Source organism: Rousettus aegyptiacus, unplaced genomic scaffold (assembly GCF_014176215.1).
Source record: "Rousettus aegyptiacus isolate mRouAeg1 unplaced genomic scaffold, mRouAeg1.p scaffold_m13_p_3, whole genome shotgun sequence".
NCBI lineage: Eukaryota > Metazoa > Chordata > Mammalia > Chiroptera > Pteropodidae > Rousettus > Rousettus aegyptiacus.
Window position 1 is genome coordinate 144,969,035 of NW_023416306.1, and position 16,130 is coordinate 144,985,164.

A 16,130-nucleotide genomic window follows, 5' to 3' on the forward strand; every position below is an offset into this window, starting at 1 on the left:
CCCTATTCTAACATAAAGACCTTATTCTAAAGAGCAGAAATTTTTTAAATTATATTGAAATTAGTTTCAAGTACGCAGTACATTGATTAGACATCTAAACAGTTCATAAAACGATTCCCCCAATTGCTTCCTCCCTCTCTTGGTCCTCCACCTAGCCATCATATTGCATGCTAACTGCATTCCCTCTGCCGTTAAAGAGCAGAAATTTAATTAGATCAGTATGACTACTCCCTAGATTATAAGCCATCCACTGCAGTTCTAACTTTATTCTCTAAGATATTAAATATGTAACTGTCACTGCCATGTAACATTATCAATACAATATTCTCAGGCAAGACTTTCCAAAGTTATTATTCCAAACACATTCACTTGAATTAAATATAATTCCTTGATCCAAAACAATCTCCACAATGTCCTTGTTTGCCAGAGATGCCAATCTCAACAGCATAATAAGGACTAAAATACTGGGATACATATGTGTAGTCAACCACATCAGCAAGGTTGGTCGCACTTTTATCATGAAACCACTTTTGTGGACAAAGCTCTGCAACTTAGAGAAAACATTCACTGAACCAGAACCAAAGACAGAGTGCACTGTGTACATGTGACTAAGAAATGTGCACTTGTGACAGTTGTGAGGTTTGTTTTACAAATCCACAGAGGATTTGAAAGATTTCTAAAGTCAATGACTACAATCTTATTACTGTTATACATTTACTGTCATATGTTAAATCCGTATCAACAGGGCTTTCTAGGACATAGCAGCTCTTCTATTAAAGCTGATTTCTGAAATGAGGCAGAAGGAACACTTTGAAATGATAAAAGATGCTTAATAGTCAGTAGAAGAAAGAGAATCACAAACAAAAAGATGAAGTTTAAAAGTTTATACTGCCAAATTCAAAAACGAGATTAAAATAATAGAAATCTGAGGCATGTTCTATTCTAACTCACAAGGATGTCATTATTTTCACTTATATTTTCTTTACTGCATATTTCTTTCAAAATCTACTAGGTATACACACTGTTCAGATTTACACAGACTACAAAAAAAATCTGTGCTTATTGTTTATTGCTGCTGCTGTTGGTAGCAGTATTTAGTAGATAACTGTTATGATCACTTGGTATAACTGGATTTAACATATAATTGTTTCTGAAAGGAAGTTGATCCCTCTAGACATTCAGTTTCTAGAAGCATCAGAGGGTTGGCAACTGTGCAGAAGAGATCAAGAACATGGAATCAATAGGATTTGAATACAAATCGAATGTAAATACAAGCTACAGTTTTGAGGAATACATCCACATTTAGTTATAAGGAGACAAAAGAGAGAAAGTGTGTGAAGAAAAAGACGCTTTTGTTCTACTCTCTTTGCCTATCCAAGCCTATCAGATGACAGAGATGCCACAAAGGCAGGAAAAAGGATTGGGGGTGGGGTGGGGGTAACAAGAGAAAGAGAAAGACCTGTGAATTGAGCCCCCTCCACATACGTTTATATGATGTTCAAAACATGAAAACAAATCGATAGTATTAATGTCAGGACAGAAGATTAATGTCGGGACACTGTGCTCTTACAATGTCACATCCAGTCTTATTTAAAATGAGAACTCGATGTGAAAGGATGGTGCTGAGTAGTGTGTTTGCCTGTAGTGAAAATGGCTGGGCTATTTCCTTACCACCATCTCCCTTTTACCCCCCTAAGAACTATCCTTTAATTGGCACCTTAAAGTCACTTCCCCTCCAAGGAAGAATCATCCCTCTCCTGACTGGAGGCATAAGAGATCTAGGAGCTGAGGGGGGTGAGGGTGGAGGGACATTCCAATATGCTCTCCTCCTACTTTCAGAAAGGTGCCCACTGCTCTTAGCTGTGCCTAGAGAGTCCAGATTCCCTTCAGCTTAGCCTCTCTGGAGAGTAAAGCTTCAATCTTTTGCTGGGATTTAGGAGAAGCAGTCGCCTGGCTGCCTGGTTTTGGTGGGGCAGGACAGGATAAAAAGTTCCAGATCCTCTTTATACAAACTTTTCACCAAGTTCACTGTTTTTCGCTCCCATGCACCTTTACTTTGAAAGCCATCTTTCTGAACCCTCCTGCAGTTGATGTGGTATGAGCTGGCTACTTCTGGACTTTCCTTGCTGCTACTTAGGATTCAGCTTTCTCTGATCAACCAAGTTCATTCACTTTCTAGTTTGCAAAATGTTGATCATGAGATTTTTCTCTGATTTTACTTTGATCTTATGGGTTTTATTTCTTTTCAGTAATTTTTGTGTGATTTCAGGAAGTAAAGGAAATAAGCATATGCATGTGTTCAAGTCCTCCAAATTGCTCAAAAGTTTTGATTATTTCCGATTAAATTATTTCTTCCGTTCTCTAGGAAATTCTGCTAATTCAAATTAATTTTCTTAGGCGAATATATCATTCCCATTTCAGTGGGAAAGAATCCAGTAGAACCACAAGAAAACCGAATGGCAGCTGCTTTGACTTTAGCCAAGGTAAAGTGAGAGATCTCTACATCAGTTTTCTTTCTCAGAATTAGCAACAACCACATTAAGTCTTACTGGGAACAAAATAGAAAGTAAAGCACATTCTGGATCTTGGATACTGAATATAGACGCCAAACAAAATGTCTCAAAGTCGTCATTTCACCCAACGAACAAGTAAACAAATCTCGAAAAAAAAAAAAAAATCAGCACTAGAACTCAAGGTAGAACATGCTATTCTCCTCTCAACATTCAGTTCTCTATCACCTTTTCTGTTAGGACTTGTTTCCAGGCCACATGGATGTCTCGATTCCATTATTTCCAGTTACATACAGAGCAGTTCTGACATCTCACTAGATCTCAAATTCAATCTAGTCAAAACCAATCTCATCCTCATTGACCTCCATGTCCCTCTACAGATTTCTCTTCTCACCTTCCCCATTTTGTCTAACCCTTTGAAATTTTCTTTAACTCTTCCTCTCCTTTACCTGCTTTATGCAACTTGTTAACGAGACATGTTATTTATTCCTTCACAATGTCTCTTTGGTGCTAATGGTGGTGTTAATTTTAATAGTGGAAACAGTTTAAATATCCCAAATTGGGAAAACGGCTTAGTAAATAATGACGTATCCACATAATGGCATATTAGACAGCCATTAGAATGATGTTTTTAAAAGCTATTTAACAACATCAAAGTATTTTTATATTATAATACTAAGAAAATAATTTTAAAATCCAAAATTATACATATATAGTAAAATTAGAAAAAAATTTAACAAGTAAAAACAGGAAAGGGGAACAGGGAGTTTTCTTAGGGGACAGCAATGTTCTAGACGGGCCTTTGGTTATGTGAGCATATAGAATTGTCAAATTCATTGACCATTCGCTGCCTTAGACCTGTTCTTAAAATAGTATTGCATTAAAGTATGTGTAAATTTTTTAAAGGAAAAAATCTCATTAAAAAAATAAGATTAGAAGTAAATTGGCCAAAATGTGAATAATGCGTGAAATTAAATAATGAAACTATGGGTGATTCCTTTCCTCTGGTTTGCAATTTTTTTGATAAGCACATGGAAAAATATGAGAGCTAGGGAGTTCCTTTATATATTCTTCTTCATTTCCTCTTCCTTTGCCACTAGCTGAGAAGATTAAGATAACCCTCTGCCATCAGCCATCCTGGGTTAAATCTGTTAGCCTAAACCTTCTTACAGGAGCTGGCAGAAGGGTACAGATTTTCTTTGTGGGGGCTAAAAAAAGAAAAAGAATATCATTTACATTTCACCTACTGCTCAAAAACCTTAGCAACTCTCTGCTTTTTGTCTACAAGATTAAGTCTAACCTCCTCTACTTAGCTTGCCAAAACCTCTGTAATCTAGACCCATCCCTGCCCCCCACCTACTACCCACGAATTCCAACCATGAACCCCTCCACTCCTACTAGGATTCTATTTCAAGATTAAACTTTGCTCAAAATATAAGGCAACTTTTTACCCGCTGAAAAGGTGACAGTAATGTTAAATTAATTCTCTCTAGAGTCTGTTATCCCCACACAAAACCATGGCCGGGAAATAATATTTCATACACAGAGACAATAATATTGCACTGTCTCCAAAACTGGAAATGTAGCAGTGAATCGCAAAGTGAAGATTGTTGATATTAAATCTTGGAATCCAAAAATAGAGGTGTAAACACTGCAAGAGTCATAGTGCTTACTGCGTATAAATACAGAGCAGGCCCTCGTACCGCTGGCGTTTGCAGTCAAGCACTCCGGCCCCACACACGGGCCAGCCTGAGATAGCAGGTTTTTGCTACATTTCATTGTGCATGGACTGTGGGACCTAAATCCCAGAAAGGTACTAAAACTGGTAAACTAGGTGATTTCTGCAAGGACTAAAGTGCACGAGTTGATAAAACAATAACACCAAGTGGTTTTTTTGAGAATACATATATTCTAACATCTGCTTTGACCACTTTATGGTTCTAAATCAGCTACCGCTAAAAGAAAATTGAAACCTCTTGAATTCTGAATTAAAACACTCACACAAGTAAACACGGAGGTCCTAATGTAAGTTTCTGGCTATTAAATATGTATTCTTATTTGAAATCACTAAAAATAAACAGGAAACAAAGCCAAAACCATCACCGTCCTTTACTCTCTGTCTCTCTGTCTGTCTCTCTATCTGTTTGTCTCTCTTTCTCTGTCTGTGTATGTGTGTGTGTGTGTAAAAATCTGTCTCTGTGACCCTTCATTAGCTAGCTGGTGAAAACAAAAACCTACCTGAATTACATCTGACCACAGATTAACATTACTCCTTACCTGATCATAATGAATTGAGTAAGACAGGCTACTCCAGGGGAGGGCAAGACAGACAGCGCTCCCTCACAAGGCTCCCTGAGGCATCTCGGCCCCATCTTGTGGGGAAGGCAGGAGAGTAGAAGTAAGCCCTCAGAAAGAAACCAGGAGAGGGCTCTAGGAACAGGAACTGCCCACCAACCCTGTTAGCTTCCATTTTAAATGTGCATTTAAAGATCATTGCCTCCAATTATTTTACCTCTCAAATAACTATTCCTACTTTCCACGTAGTATCTAATGGCAGTATAAATACAAAACTCAATTGTCTAGACCTTCTCTACTGTCTAAGCTTTACAAATTTTCTAAGTTTTCTAAAAGTAAAAGTCAAGTCCCACAAAAGGAAGACGCCTACATTAGCCCAGAGTGTCCTACCCTATTCTCACAAAGGCCTTAACTTCTTCAGAAAGGGAAATCCCAAAGCATTTCAAAGCAGCTCATTTAGTACCTAACATTATCTGTCCAGCCCCGACTCCGTTTGTTACTTACATTTCGGAAGCGTCAGGAAACATCATATTCTCCCATATAGCTTGCTTATCCATTTTATTAAAAAATAAACCTGTTCTCCAACTCAACAAATAGTTATAACCAGTCTCTCCTCCCCACCCCCCCGCCCCTACCCCCAGAAACATCCCCTCTTCTGTGTGTCACAGCAACGCTCCTTGTTCAGGACCCGTGGGCTGCCTTATGCTCTGGTCTTTCCAGTTCTCCCCTCTCCACTGCTCAGCCAACCCCCCACCTTTCTCTATTCATCATTGGAATGGCATTTTTACTCTAAAAGTCCCTTAACTTACCCTCACTTTCCAGAGGCAACTTCCTCTGCAGAAGTCACCGGACAGCACATCTCTTCTTGTTTCCATCTATAGATCGAATTTGGCTTTTCACATTGGTCAGCAGCCAACTACCTCCTGGAAACAACCTGCTTATTTCACCGTTTTCTTGCCAAATTCTTGTCTCAAGCTTTACTGTCTCTGAGAATTCCACAATAAGGGTACTCATTTTCTCCATTTTTTTCTGCTGCCCATGCACCACTGTGGTATAATCCTTTTTCCTTAGAGAATCAACCATAAATCCCTCTTATTTCTCTCTCTCCTCAGTACAGAGATGGATGGCTGAACTAGCACCAAGTGCCAGAATTCTCCTAGACCCATCTGTATACACTACAAAAGTAATACTTTCCAATTATTTATCATCTATTTTCTTGATAGATTTTTCCAAAAGCATTCCTTATACCTATAACCATACTTTCAGTTTCAAGCTTAAATTAAAAGGTGGGAGAAAACAGAAACTTGAATTCAGTACTATAACTTATTCTGCAAAATTCTGTTGCCACCTTGGGGGAATGAGGGGACAGGTAGAAGTAGTCTCCTTACGGTGAGATGATAGTATTGAAGAGATTAGCGCTAGACAAGTCACAGCTGTCAAACAATTTTAAGTATATTGAAAACTCTGAACAATCTGTAAAGCAGTTAAGCCAGAAGGACCACAGCTTGTAAACGAAGCGAATAGCAATCATGAGTAGCTCAGTTGCTTCCTGAATAAAAACCAGCTCCTTAGCATATTTAAATAAAAACTAAACACATTAAAATCCCTGACAGATTCCTTAAGAGAGAATATTGTGGGAGAGAATGGTAAATTATTAACACGGCACAAACGTGAACATGCACGTGTAACTAAGAGCAGTACATACACACATGTGCATGTAATTACATGGCACATGCATACATACACACGTGTACATGTAATTATACACGTTGCAAATGTAGAGTTACAGAATCCGCCAAAAAAGAATTGAAAACAAAATTCCTCAAACAGAACTAAAGTTTAAAACCAACAGAGAAGAGATATGGAAAGTCACCTTAAACAGACAAAAAAGCTTTCAGGCTAGCAAGACATTATAATTACGAAAACTAATTAATCTATCTAAATAAAAAGACAATTCTAGCAGAGGTGGTAGAGGTAGTACCATAAACGATAATAATGACATTACAACAATCTTATAAAGTTACAATGGGTAACAAGCTTAAGAGTGTTAAGACTCACCTAAGATCACAGCTAAGTAAGTGACAGGGCTAAGCCCAGGTCTGCCTATCTATGTCACGGAACCTGACGGACAACAAAAAGGAAAACTGGGCTGTACACACATAAGTAGTTCCAAGGACTAGGGGCCATCGTGGAGCTACAGGGATGTTCAAATCATCTAACTAACTCCCTTGCTGCAAATTCAGGCTAACCAAGCAACTTAAGGATGCCTTGGCTGCTGACAGAATTCACCTGCTTCTAATGGTGGGACAGAAAGGAGGCATGGGGGAAGCACATGAACTTAGGGGATAGACGGGATCATCTCAAGGACAGTAGTTTGTGTGGAACAGAGGAGAGTTTCGAACGACACAGTCCTCCTCCTGAACTCCTTCTCACCCTCACTTCCGTCACCATGTACTCTTACATACTTGGAGAGAGTGATAAGGCAGGAAAAGGCTCCACTGACCCCATGAAACCAATCTGTGGACACACTAAGATGCTAAATAAATACTGTTAAATGAACATTAACTAAAGAAGCACAGTGTGATAGTTAAAGATAGTAATTAAGAAACACAAAATGCCTGCCAGTTTCTCTACCCTCTGGGAAATTACAAACGGTAACAACCTGCTCCTAACCTTGACCAGTGAATTGTTCCTGATCTCATTCTAAAAATGTCTTCTGGTAGTCTTTATTATCATAACCTTCAATTCTTTTCTAAATACCAAGGAAGTCTTTACTTTCTAATTTAATTCTCAGGTCCTATCTTTTAGACTTATCCTACCCTCAAAATTTACCAGTAACTTCAGGTCCTAAATGTCTTTCCCAGATATCATTCCAATCTCTTCCATTATTTATATTCCCAATCGTGTAAGCCGTCCACCTCCACCACACCACAGCCCCCCTCAATGGTTCGCATTTGACAGATCTTATCTCCTCCTCCAAGGCAAATTCTAGACAGGATGTGTAGTTATATTCCTTATCAGGTACAGAAAGATGAAAAATGGAAATTTCATAAACCCCTCCCCCCGGGTAGTTATCATTCTCAAGGCTACTTTGAGATAGTTATTTTATAAAAAGAAACTCTCTGTCCTTCAGCCAACAGAGTATGCAATGAAGTTAATAAAGCATTCCTAAGAGTCTGTGTAGGCAGATGCTGAGACCTTTAGTTGCAGCTTCATAATTTTCTACAAAATCATATTATTCTATTAAGAGGCTACCCAGAGCTATGATTTCCGGTTAAATCGAAGAATATACAAAAGATAAAGCACTTAGATAACCAAGTGACAGGGTATAATTTGAGAGTGGGAAAAACAAAGTTAATGGTGGCCGAGAACCAATATCAAGGACTCAAGAAAAGACATCAATAGAAAATACAAAAAAAAATTATTCAACATAGTTTATCTTAAAACTACACTGGTTGGGAAAATCACATATTCTACAATTTGAGGCATATATTTAACCATAGATTAGAAGTGGGGTAGATTCTGAAAACAAGGAAAGCCAAGTCATAAAGACAAAATATGAAAACAATAACAGCAAATGACCAGTGTGACAAGATAAGCTTTCTGCATGAAAGGACAGGATTTAACTCTAATCAAGACAGTACACCCAAGATTCCACCATTGTATGTGCAGTCATTATCATATACTCACCATCTCAACTTCCTCATGTTTCATACATACCTCAATGCACTAGCTCCCATCTATACCACTGTACTATAATGCACAACAACTCCCTGGTGTCACCTGAAATTCTATCACCGTTCTTTTTCTTCCCCTGCCCTATTCGCATGATGATTATTACTTTACCAATCTCTTTCTCCAGCGTTCCACATCTAGGTCTCCCATAGCCTCAAAGTTTAACATCAAAAATCGACTCCACAGTCTCTACCCAAAAGCTATTCTCCCTCCTGCTATACCTTTCTCAAGTAGAAGCACTACAAATTATCTAATTCCCAAAGCTATCCTAGACCCCCTCCTCTCTCACACTACAAACATTCACACAAACACTGTCTTTGGTTGTACCTCCTAAGTGAGTCTCAACTGACATCCTTTCCTCTCCTCTACTTCCACATCTGTGCTTGGTTTAGGCCCTCCACAACTTCTCTAATATGGAAGTACCCTAAAAGATTCCTTTCTGCCTTCAATTTCAGTCCCCTCCAATCTATGTGACCCAACGCCATTACAATACAAATCTATGTCAAGCAACTAACTACTTAAAACTTTTCAACAGTTATCCATTGTCTGTGAGGTTCTTTCTGGATCTGGCCTCCATCTATATCTTCGAGTGCCACCATTCACCTCCTTCTACTTCCCAACACTCTCATACACACACACACACACACACACACACTCTCTCTCTCTCTCTCTCTCTCTCTCTCTCTCTCTCTCTCTCCCCGCCCCCCACCCCCACCCCTTCTTCTTAATGCTGGAACAACAAAGCAGTATTTGTGTTTCTCTGAATATATCATGATGTTGGGGAATTCCTTCACATCACGTAGTTCTCTTTTTCATTTCAGCAGTATTTCAGCTACCTGGAAAACACTTATTCACCTTTAAAAACCTACTGAGGCTCTACTCACTTGTAAAGGCTTCCTTGACTATCCCTACCTACCTCTGATTAATCACCTTTTCTCTCCACTCCTTCCTTGCCTTGTATGTACTTCTATCAATGTCCACATGACATTATCTTATTATTTGTTCAGATGAGTATCCTCTCTACCTGCCTGAATCTGTTAACAGAGCAGGGCCCTGCCTTTTTTATCACTGAAATGTAAAAATGTTTCTAAGTCATTCAATAAACATTACCTGGAGTTAACTAAAACGATGTCTTCACCAATGAAATTTCATCTCACATATGACCCAACCTTAATAGACATTTTTGAAAAGAAAGATGTGTGAATATTAAGAATATAAAAGGCACAGAGATTGAGTTTGGGTAAAAAAAGATTAACACAAGATTATTGGGAGAGCCAGAAATTCTAAGAAATCTCTCAAATGAATGCATGGCAACAGAACCAGAAAGAAAACATGAGCATAATGTGGTAAAAATACTGCCTCAAGGACAAGCCTGACACTCGAGAAGATACAAAGCAGAACATGTCAAAACTAGAGGAACTAAAAGTCCTGACTCTTTTTTCCATTAGATGTGACCCCAAGAGAAATACATGAAACAAAGCATTTACCTAAGCAACTACTTGAACAATGGTTTGTAAACTTTAAGAATGGCAGAATCCATTCTAAATTTCGTAGACTGTGATGACCAAACAGTTGATGTTTCCAGTGCTGGAAGGGTGTGAGAGATCATCATCAATTCCTCCATTTAAAATAGGAGATGCTGGGGCTTAGAGAGGAAATTACTCACCCAAGATCTTACCACTAGTTAAGTGAGAAATAAGGACAGTGACTTCTATATTCTGTATCTGGGGCTCTTTCCACTACCCCATACTACTCTTCTGCAGGTAAGTTAGGTGCTATATTGTTTTATTTTGTTTACACATAGAGTTGTTTTCTTTCTTAATTCTAGCCACCTGTAGGTGATATCCAGACTCTACTTAAATGCTAAACATGGTTTCTTCAACTCACAGACCACTTTTATCTGTCACTCTTTTCTTCCCCTAACAGGAACAGCAACTCTCAAAGAATAGGTCCTATCAGGTTGGAATAAAAGCTTTTGGTAATGATGCTGACACCAGAATATGCCATCATAAGTCATTATTCATACTGGTTTATAAAACCTAACAATAGCTTCATTAATATTTCATTAAAAGCACTATCATTTCCTTCACTAATCCTAGTGAAGCAGTTTCATATTACAGTAACAAGAATGAAATACGCATGGACAATGACTGTTCAACAAGCAGGATCATCTTGGAATTAAAGAATCCGAAAACCACTGAGGCAATGGAATACAATACATCTAGTTGATAGAGCACTTTAAGTCCACAAACAGGAACTCTGGGTTCCACCAATGATTGTAAAATCAAGTACCTAATAACAAAATTATCAAAACATAATAAGAAGAAGAAAGAGGAGGAAGAGGAGACATAGTGTGCCACGTTTTAGGGACTGTTCTAAGAGCTTCACACATCATCACAAATCCCCACGAAATACCAAAAAGGCAGGTACGACACACAAGTAAAAAGAGCAGTAACAGAGCCAGAATTTCTATGTACAAGGTGCTCAGAGGGGACGAAATGGAAGGGAATAGAGGGCACCAAGGGGGGAGTTGGTTCTAACCCTTCTTACAGACCGATAAGTGCCCTGCTTACTAGGCTGTATGAACATTTAAAGTGGCGAGAACCTTGATGTACAAACAAAGCACAACAATTTTACTTAGCTGAACTATTTATGGAGCAAGGTAAGAGAGACTATAGCCACTTTTCTCTCAATCCTACATACCTCTTAGCACCACATGAAAAATGAGAGCCCCAAAGATGAAGGGCTCCATCTAACGTGATGGAGCAAGTGTGGCCAACACTGGCACCTGAATCAGGTTTGTGTAGTTCCAAAGTCCTTTCTGCTCTACCACACTACCTCCTTCTCTGTAAATGCCTCAGACTAAGAAGCATATAAAATTTGTCGCTAGCAATTTCATAAATCATAAGATATGAAAAATAAATTATACCTCTGAGAACCCTATATTACTACCATCTAGAAAGTTAATTTTCTAATGTCCTAGAATACCATGCATGCTACAGAGTCACACCTCCTAAGGTAGGGCTCAAGTATACTTTAAACACATATTCACATACAACTGACAGAAATCTTTTTAAAAATTTTTTGGTGACAGGGGATATGGGGGTGGAGGGAGGTGGTAAGGGAGAAGAGAAAATGGTCTCCTTCAAAAGCCCAAAGCTGGTTTAAAACCAAGCTGGTTCATAAGAATGAAAGAATTTTTGTACTGTGCCAAATACTGGGTTTAAAAACTGAATAGAATCCAATGACATTCAATATCTTAATCGTGATTTGAGAGCCTGAAATGCTATATTTTAAAAGGAAATTCATTTACTGATTCAGCCAACTCCAGGCAGGCCTAGGCTTGGAGGCATTATGAGGCCACAGAGATGTGCAGGACACAGTTCTGCCTAGAAATGTTTAGAGTCTAATTAGAAAAATCAGACAAATGTGTGAAAGGATAAAAAAGCAGCAAATGAACAAATCTGCTGAAAATACAACCCAACCTAAAAGGGTAGGTTGCCAAGAAGCTAAGGAACTGAAGGAAAGAGAAAAAAACTGGGCTTTTTTCCCCCAGAAAACTGGTAGTACTTTAAGCCAGGTCTTGAAAGGAAAGGGAGAATGAGAATTAGTGGCAGGGGGCAGGGAATACATGAAGATCCAGAGCAGGGGGGGAAGGGGTGGCTATTAAAAAACAAACTAGTAAATATACAGATGTTCTCATACAAGGACACAGTGACATGTATACAGGATATTCACAAGATACTAGTTAATGAATTATAGTATATCCATACAATGAGATATTATGCAGCTATAAGACTGAATGAGGCAGCTTTACATGTGATATGTTATATATTGATAAGTGAAAAATGCAAGAGTGTATATAGTATGCCACCATTTGTGTTTACAAAAAAACAACATTTATACATATATGCTTATATATGCTGACATTTTCATGGACTATCCATGGAAAGATGTAGAAGAATGTTAGAAACTGTGGGTACCTTTGTTGGCTGAGGGCATGGGTAAGTTAAAACCAAGTGACCATCCTCTGCAGAAGGCAAGTGGACTAGAGAGGATCCTAAGTGTCAGATTAAGAGGTGCAGATAGCATCCAAACTCATCAGCGGTACTACTGACATTTAGGGCCAGATAATTTTTTGTGGGGGCTATTCTGTGCATCGTAAGATGTTTAGCAGCATTTCTGTCCTCTTGCCACTAGATGCTGGTAGCACTCCCCCTCCCGCTTCTGGCTGTGACTACCAAAAATGTCTGTTAGACACTGCCAAAGTGCCCTGGGAAACAAAATTGCCCCTGGCTGAGAAGCACTGCTCAAGAGACACGATGTTAATAGCTAACCTACAAAACATTCTAGTTCTATATTCCTGTAAATTAATAACAAATGCAATATAGACTCAGATATAGATCTGAGAAATATATTGGATGTTGTTTTGAAGTGACCTTCACACATGAAAGTTTCTCGAGTTATATGCGCTGAACTTTTTGGATCTCTAGCACAATTTCACCAGTTTGTAAACCAGACCCTCCCTTCACCCACACCCCCCCCCAAACAGAATGCACTCTATAGATCCAAGAGCTTCTAGAATGCCAAGAAAGGCAATCCTCCCACAAAAATCTAACAGCTTTTGAAAAACTAATATAATTATTGACACAATAAAAACATAATTACTTGCATTATGCTAATGTTTCTTCTCTTAACTCCCAACAAAATCAAAGTATAAGACACTGTTCAAAAATAATGAAAGACATCACCCCTGACTTCAAAATTATAAAGAGAATAATTAGCTTATGAAGCCAAGAGAGGCTTTAACGAAGATTCTATAAATCACAATTTTATTATGCTTAAAGCCATTTCTAATATACCACAGTGAATGGGGGGAAAAGTCAAGATATCCAACAGGCTTGAATATTTTTCAAACATAGATCTAAAACTTTTGTTGATTCTCCTGTGTTCTTTTCCCAATGCCAGAAATCCAATAATAACCTGGCAATCTTGGCTTCATAGTTTGAAGTCATTGATTCCTCCGATACTATTGTAGTTGAAAAGTTCTGGATTTCATTCTCATGAAACAATACTCTTCAAATTCTAGTACTATGCCGACTACTTGTGCTTAGCTCTCAGAAAGTTGGCTCTCTTTTGTGGAGGTGACCTCCAGTGGCCTGACTCTCAAATAAATACACCTGTGAGTCACTATGGAAGGTGCTTAAAAGTGTCCGCGGCGAAAAAAAGAAACTCACCATTCTAACTACTTCAGGGTAAGTCTGCTCTGTCAAACAGCCTCTGCTTATTGTAATGTAGTCCACCAGTTCATTAAGAGTGGAGCGCTTGTATTCTTTCATTTTAAGATCAGATAGCGTGTCCATGAAGTCAAAAATGACACAGCACTGCTGAAGTTTCTTTAGGAACAGTTCAGGCTGCTCTGAGGATGGAACGTCTAAGAAAAAAAAAGGAAATGGTGTAAGTCTGTCATCAATTTCTAGGTAACAGGAATTCTCTGTGAAAGTTATTTCAAAAGCAAGCTAAAAAAAAATAAGAATTCACATGACAACAGTGTTTTTTTCACAGTTACACATGGGTGGGAGGCGACACCATATCCACTACTTCCAAGACCTTGTCTTTGAAAACTATATGGTACCAACACAATTGACAGCATTTGCTATTCCGCAACCAAAGACTGACCAAAATCCCAAGAACCACTAGAGTTGAAGCAAATTTTAACCAAAAACATCCCAATGTCAATATCGTAAGCCAAAAACACTGAAAAAGGTCAAATTTCCCATTATAAGGTAAAAGCCAGAAGTTTTCACTGTTGGTTTAAATTAGTTTTACTAAAAAATTTCAAAGCAGAAATGTCAGTCGATTCATTTTAATTTCATGCTGACATCCTTGGCATTTAAAGCAACTGCTGTGTGTTATGTATGTGTTTATATTTTTTGTTTTGTTTTGGCTTAATATCTATGAAGTTTCTTTATGAATGAAACTTGAAAAATCAACAACTCTCTGAAAAGAGCACATCAGTAATGGCACAATAAGAGCGAACTCTACCTAAATCTATGCTCTTTTAATCCACTTTCTTCCCTTACAATGGGAGAAAACCACTAATATCTTTATTAACATATTCTCAGAATAAACATCTGTTCTCTTCCCACAAACAGCAGGTCAGACATTTGGTTTGATGTCATTTATAAAAAAAAATATGTAGAAATTTTAGGTTAAAATTCCCCAGCTAGAATGGAAATCTGATCCATAGTTGAACTTGAAACACTGACTTAAGTTGTAGACGGCCTTCCATTCCTATCTACTTTCCATTATTTTATTCCCCAAACTGGAGCTTCCCCAGAAAGGCAATGAAATTATGACCAGAGTAAGCTCTGCTGCTTTCATCCAAGGCGCTTAACTCATTAATCCTCAAAACACTCTTAGAGGTAAGCAGGTGGCATTAAATTATTATTCTCTATTTTCCAAAAATAAAAATAGAGACAGTCACTGAGGTCCCACAAAAAATGAGTTATGGAGTTGGCTGGGCACAGTGAAGGGTCTCTAAGTATACTCTCATATTTCCCTTGTACTACTCCAGGACTTAACGTTTGTCCAGTTACTTGCAAACACCTTTAATTGCCATCCTCCAAGTAAATGCCTCACAATGGCTTTCAAGCACGGGCCACCTGCTCGCTGAAGGTAAGTACAACAGTTAACAGCACCCACCTTACAGCCACCAGCAGCCCCAGCAGAAAGAAGTGAGGCTAGGCTCCTGGTCACAGGGTCCACATGACTCCTTTCCATAAGCCCCTACCCTTCTTCACATCCCGCAGCCCAAGTGCTAGCCCAAGTACTCAGGACTTCATGAATAATTCTCCCAAAACACTGTCTATCTATGTTGACATTACTTTGGGAGTAAGCCTAAATGAGAGTGGATAGGACACCTGAAAATACAGGCTTTCTCTATCGGATATAAGGGAACAGAAGTAGTCAATATTTTTGAGAGTATTTGGCATCACTGCTACTCTCAGCAAAAACAAGTGATAAATTTAGAAATTATTCTTAACCAATGAGTTTCCCTTCCCACCTCCACCTCCAGAGGTCCCCAAAGGCCTAAAGTGTCTTACAGTCAAAGACCGGAATTTGAGTAAGCCATGAGATATGTCTTATTCTATCTATGCCCCTAGACTTAATCACTTTCAAAACATGTAGTTTTAGACTATAAGAACTAAATTCAGTCAGATCAAACTTTCTCTTTAATTGTTAACTGCTTCAGTGTTTAAAGTAAATAAACAAAAACTAAACAAGGCTGCTTATGATATGAGTGAGCATGACTGCACATCCTTAACCAGGCTGATTGCACTTACAGAACCATTACAGTTGATTACTAAAGTCTTCTAAATTCTAAATCAGACCCCAAACCTTGTTATGAGGCTGTATAGGGACAAGAGAAAGCTTGTTAATATAACACAGAAGTTAAATCTTCAGGAGAACTTTTAATTAATCCTATTTTTGATACAGTAACTTTAATAAAACTTAAAAACCAGACCATTTACATGAAGAACTCCATAACTCAGCACTTACAAATTATGAAAACATCTATAAATGATA

The 16,130-nt window shown here is 38.3% G+C and overlaps 1 protein-coding gene across 6 annotated transcripts in view; it reads right to left on the minus strand.

Moving 5' to 3' along the window:
• PPP2R5E (protein phosphatase 2 regulatory subunit B'epsilon) overlaps window positions 1-16,130 on the minus strand; it is a 128,133-nt gene that overhangs the window by 48,156 nt on the left and 63,847 nt on the right. For 5 of the 6 annotated variants that reach the window (XM_016141789.2, XM_016141790.2, XM_016141788.2 and 2 more), the window contains exon 3: window positions 13,778-13,974. The exons of the other annotated variant lie outside the window; for it this stretch is intronic. In XM_016141789.2, the coding sequence (XP_015997275.1) occupies window positions 13,778-13,974 (197 nt within the window). The remainder of the gene's footprint in view (window positions 1-13,777; window positions 13,975-16,130) is intronic. 6 annotated transcript variants of the gene reach the window in all.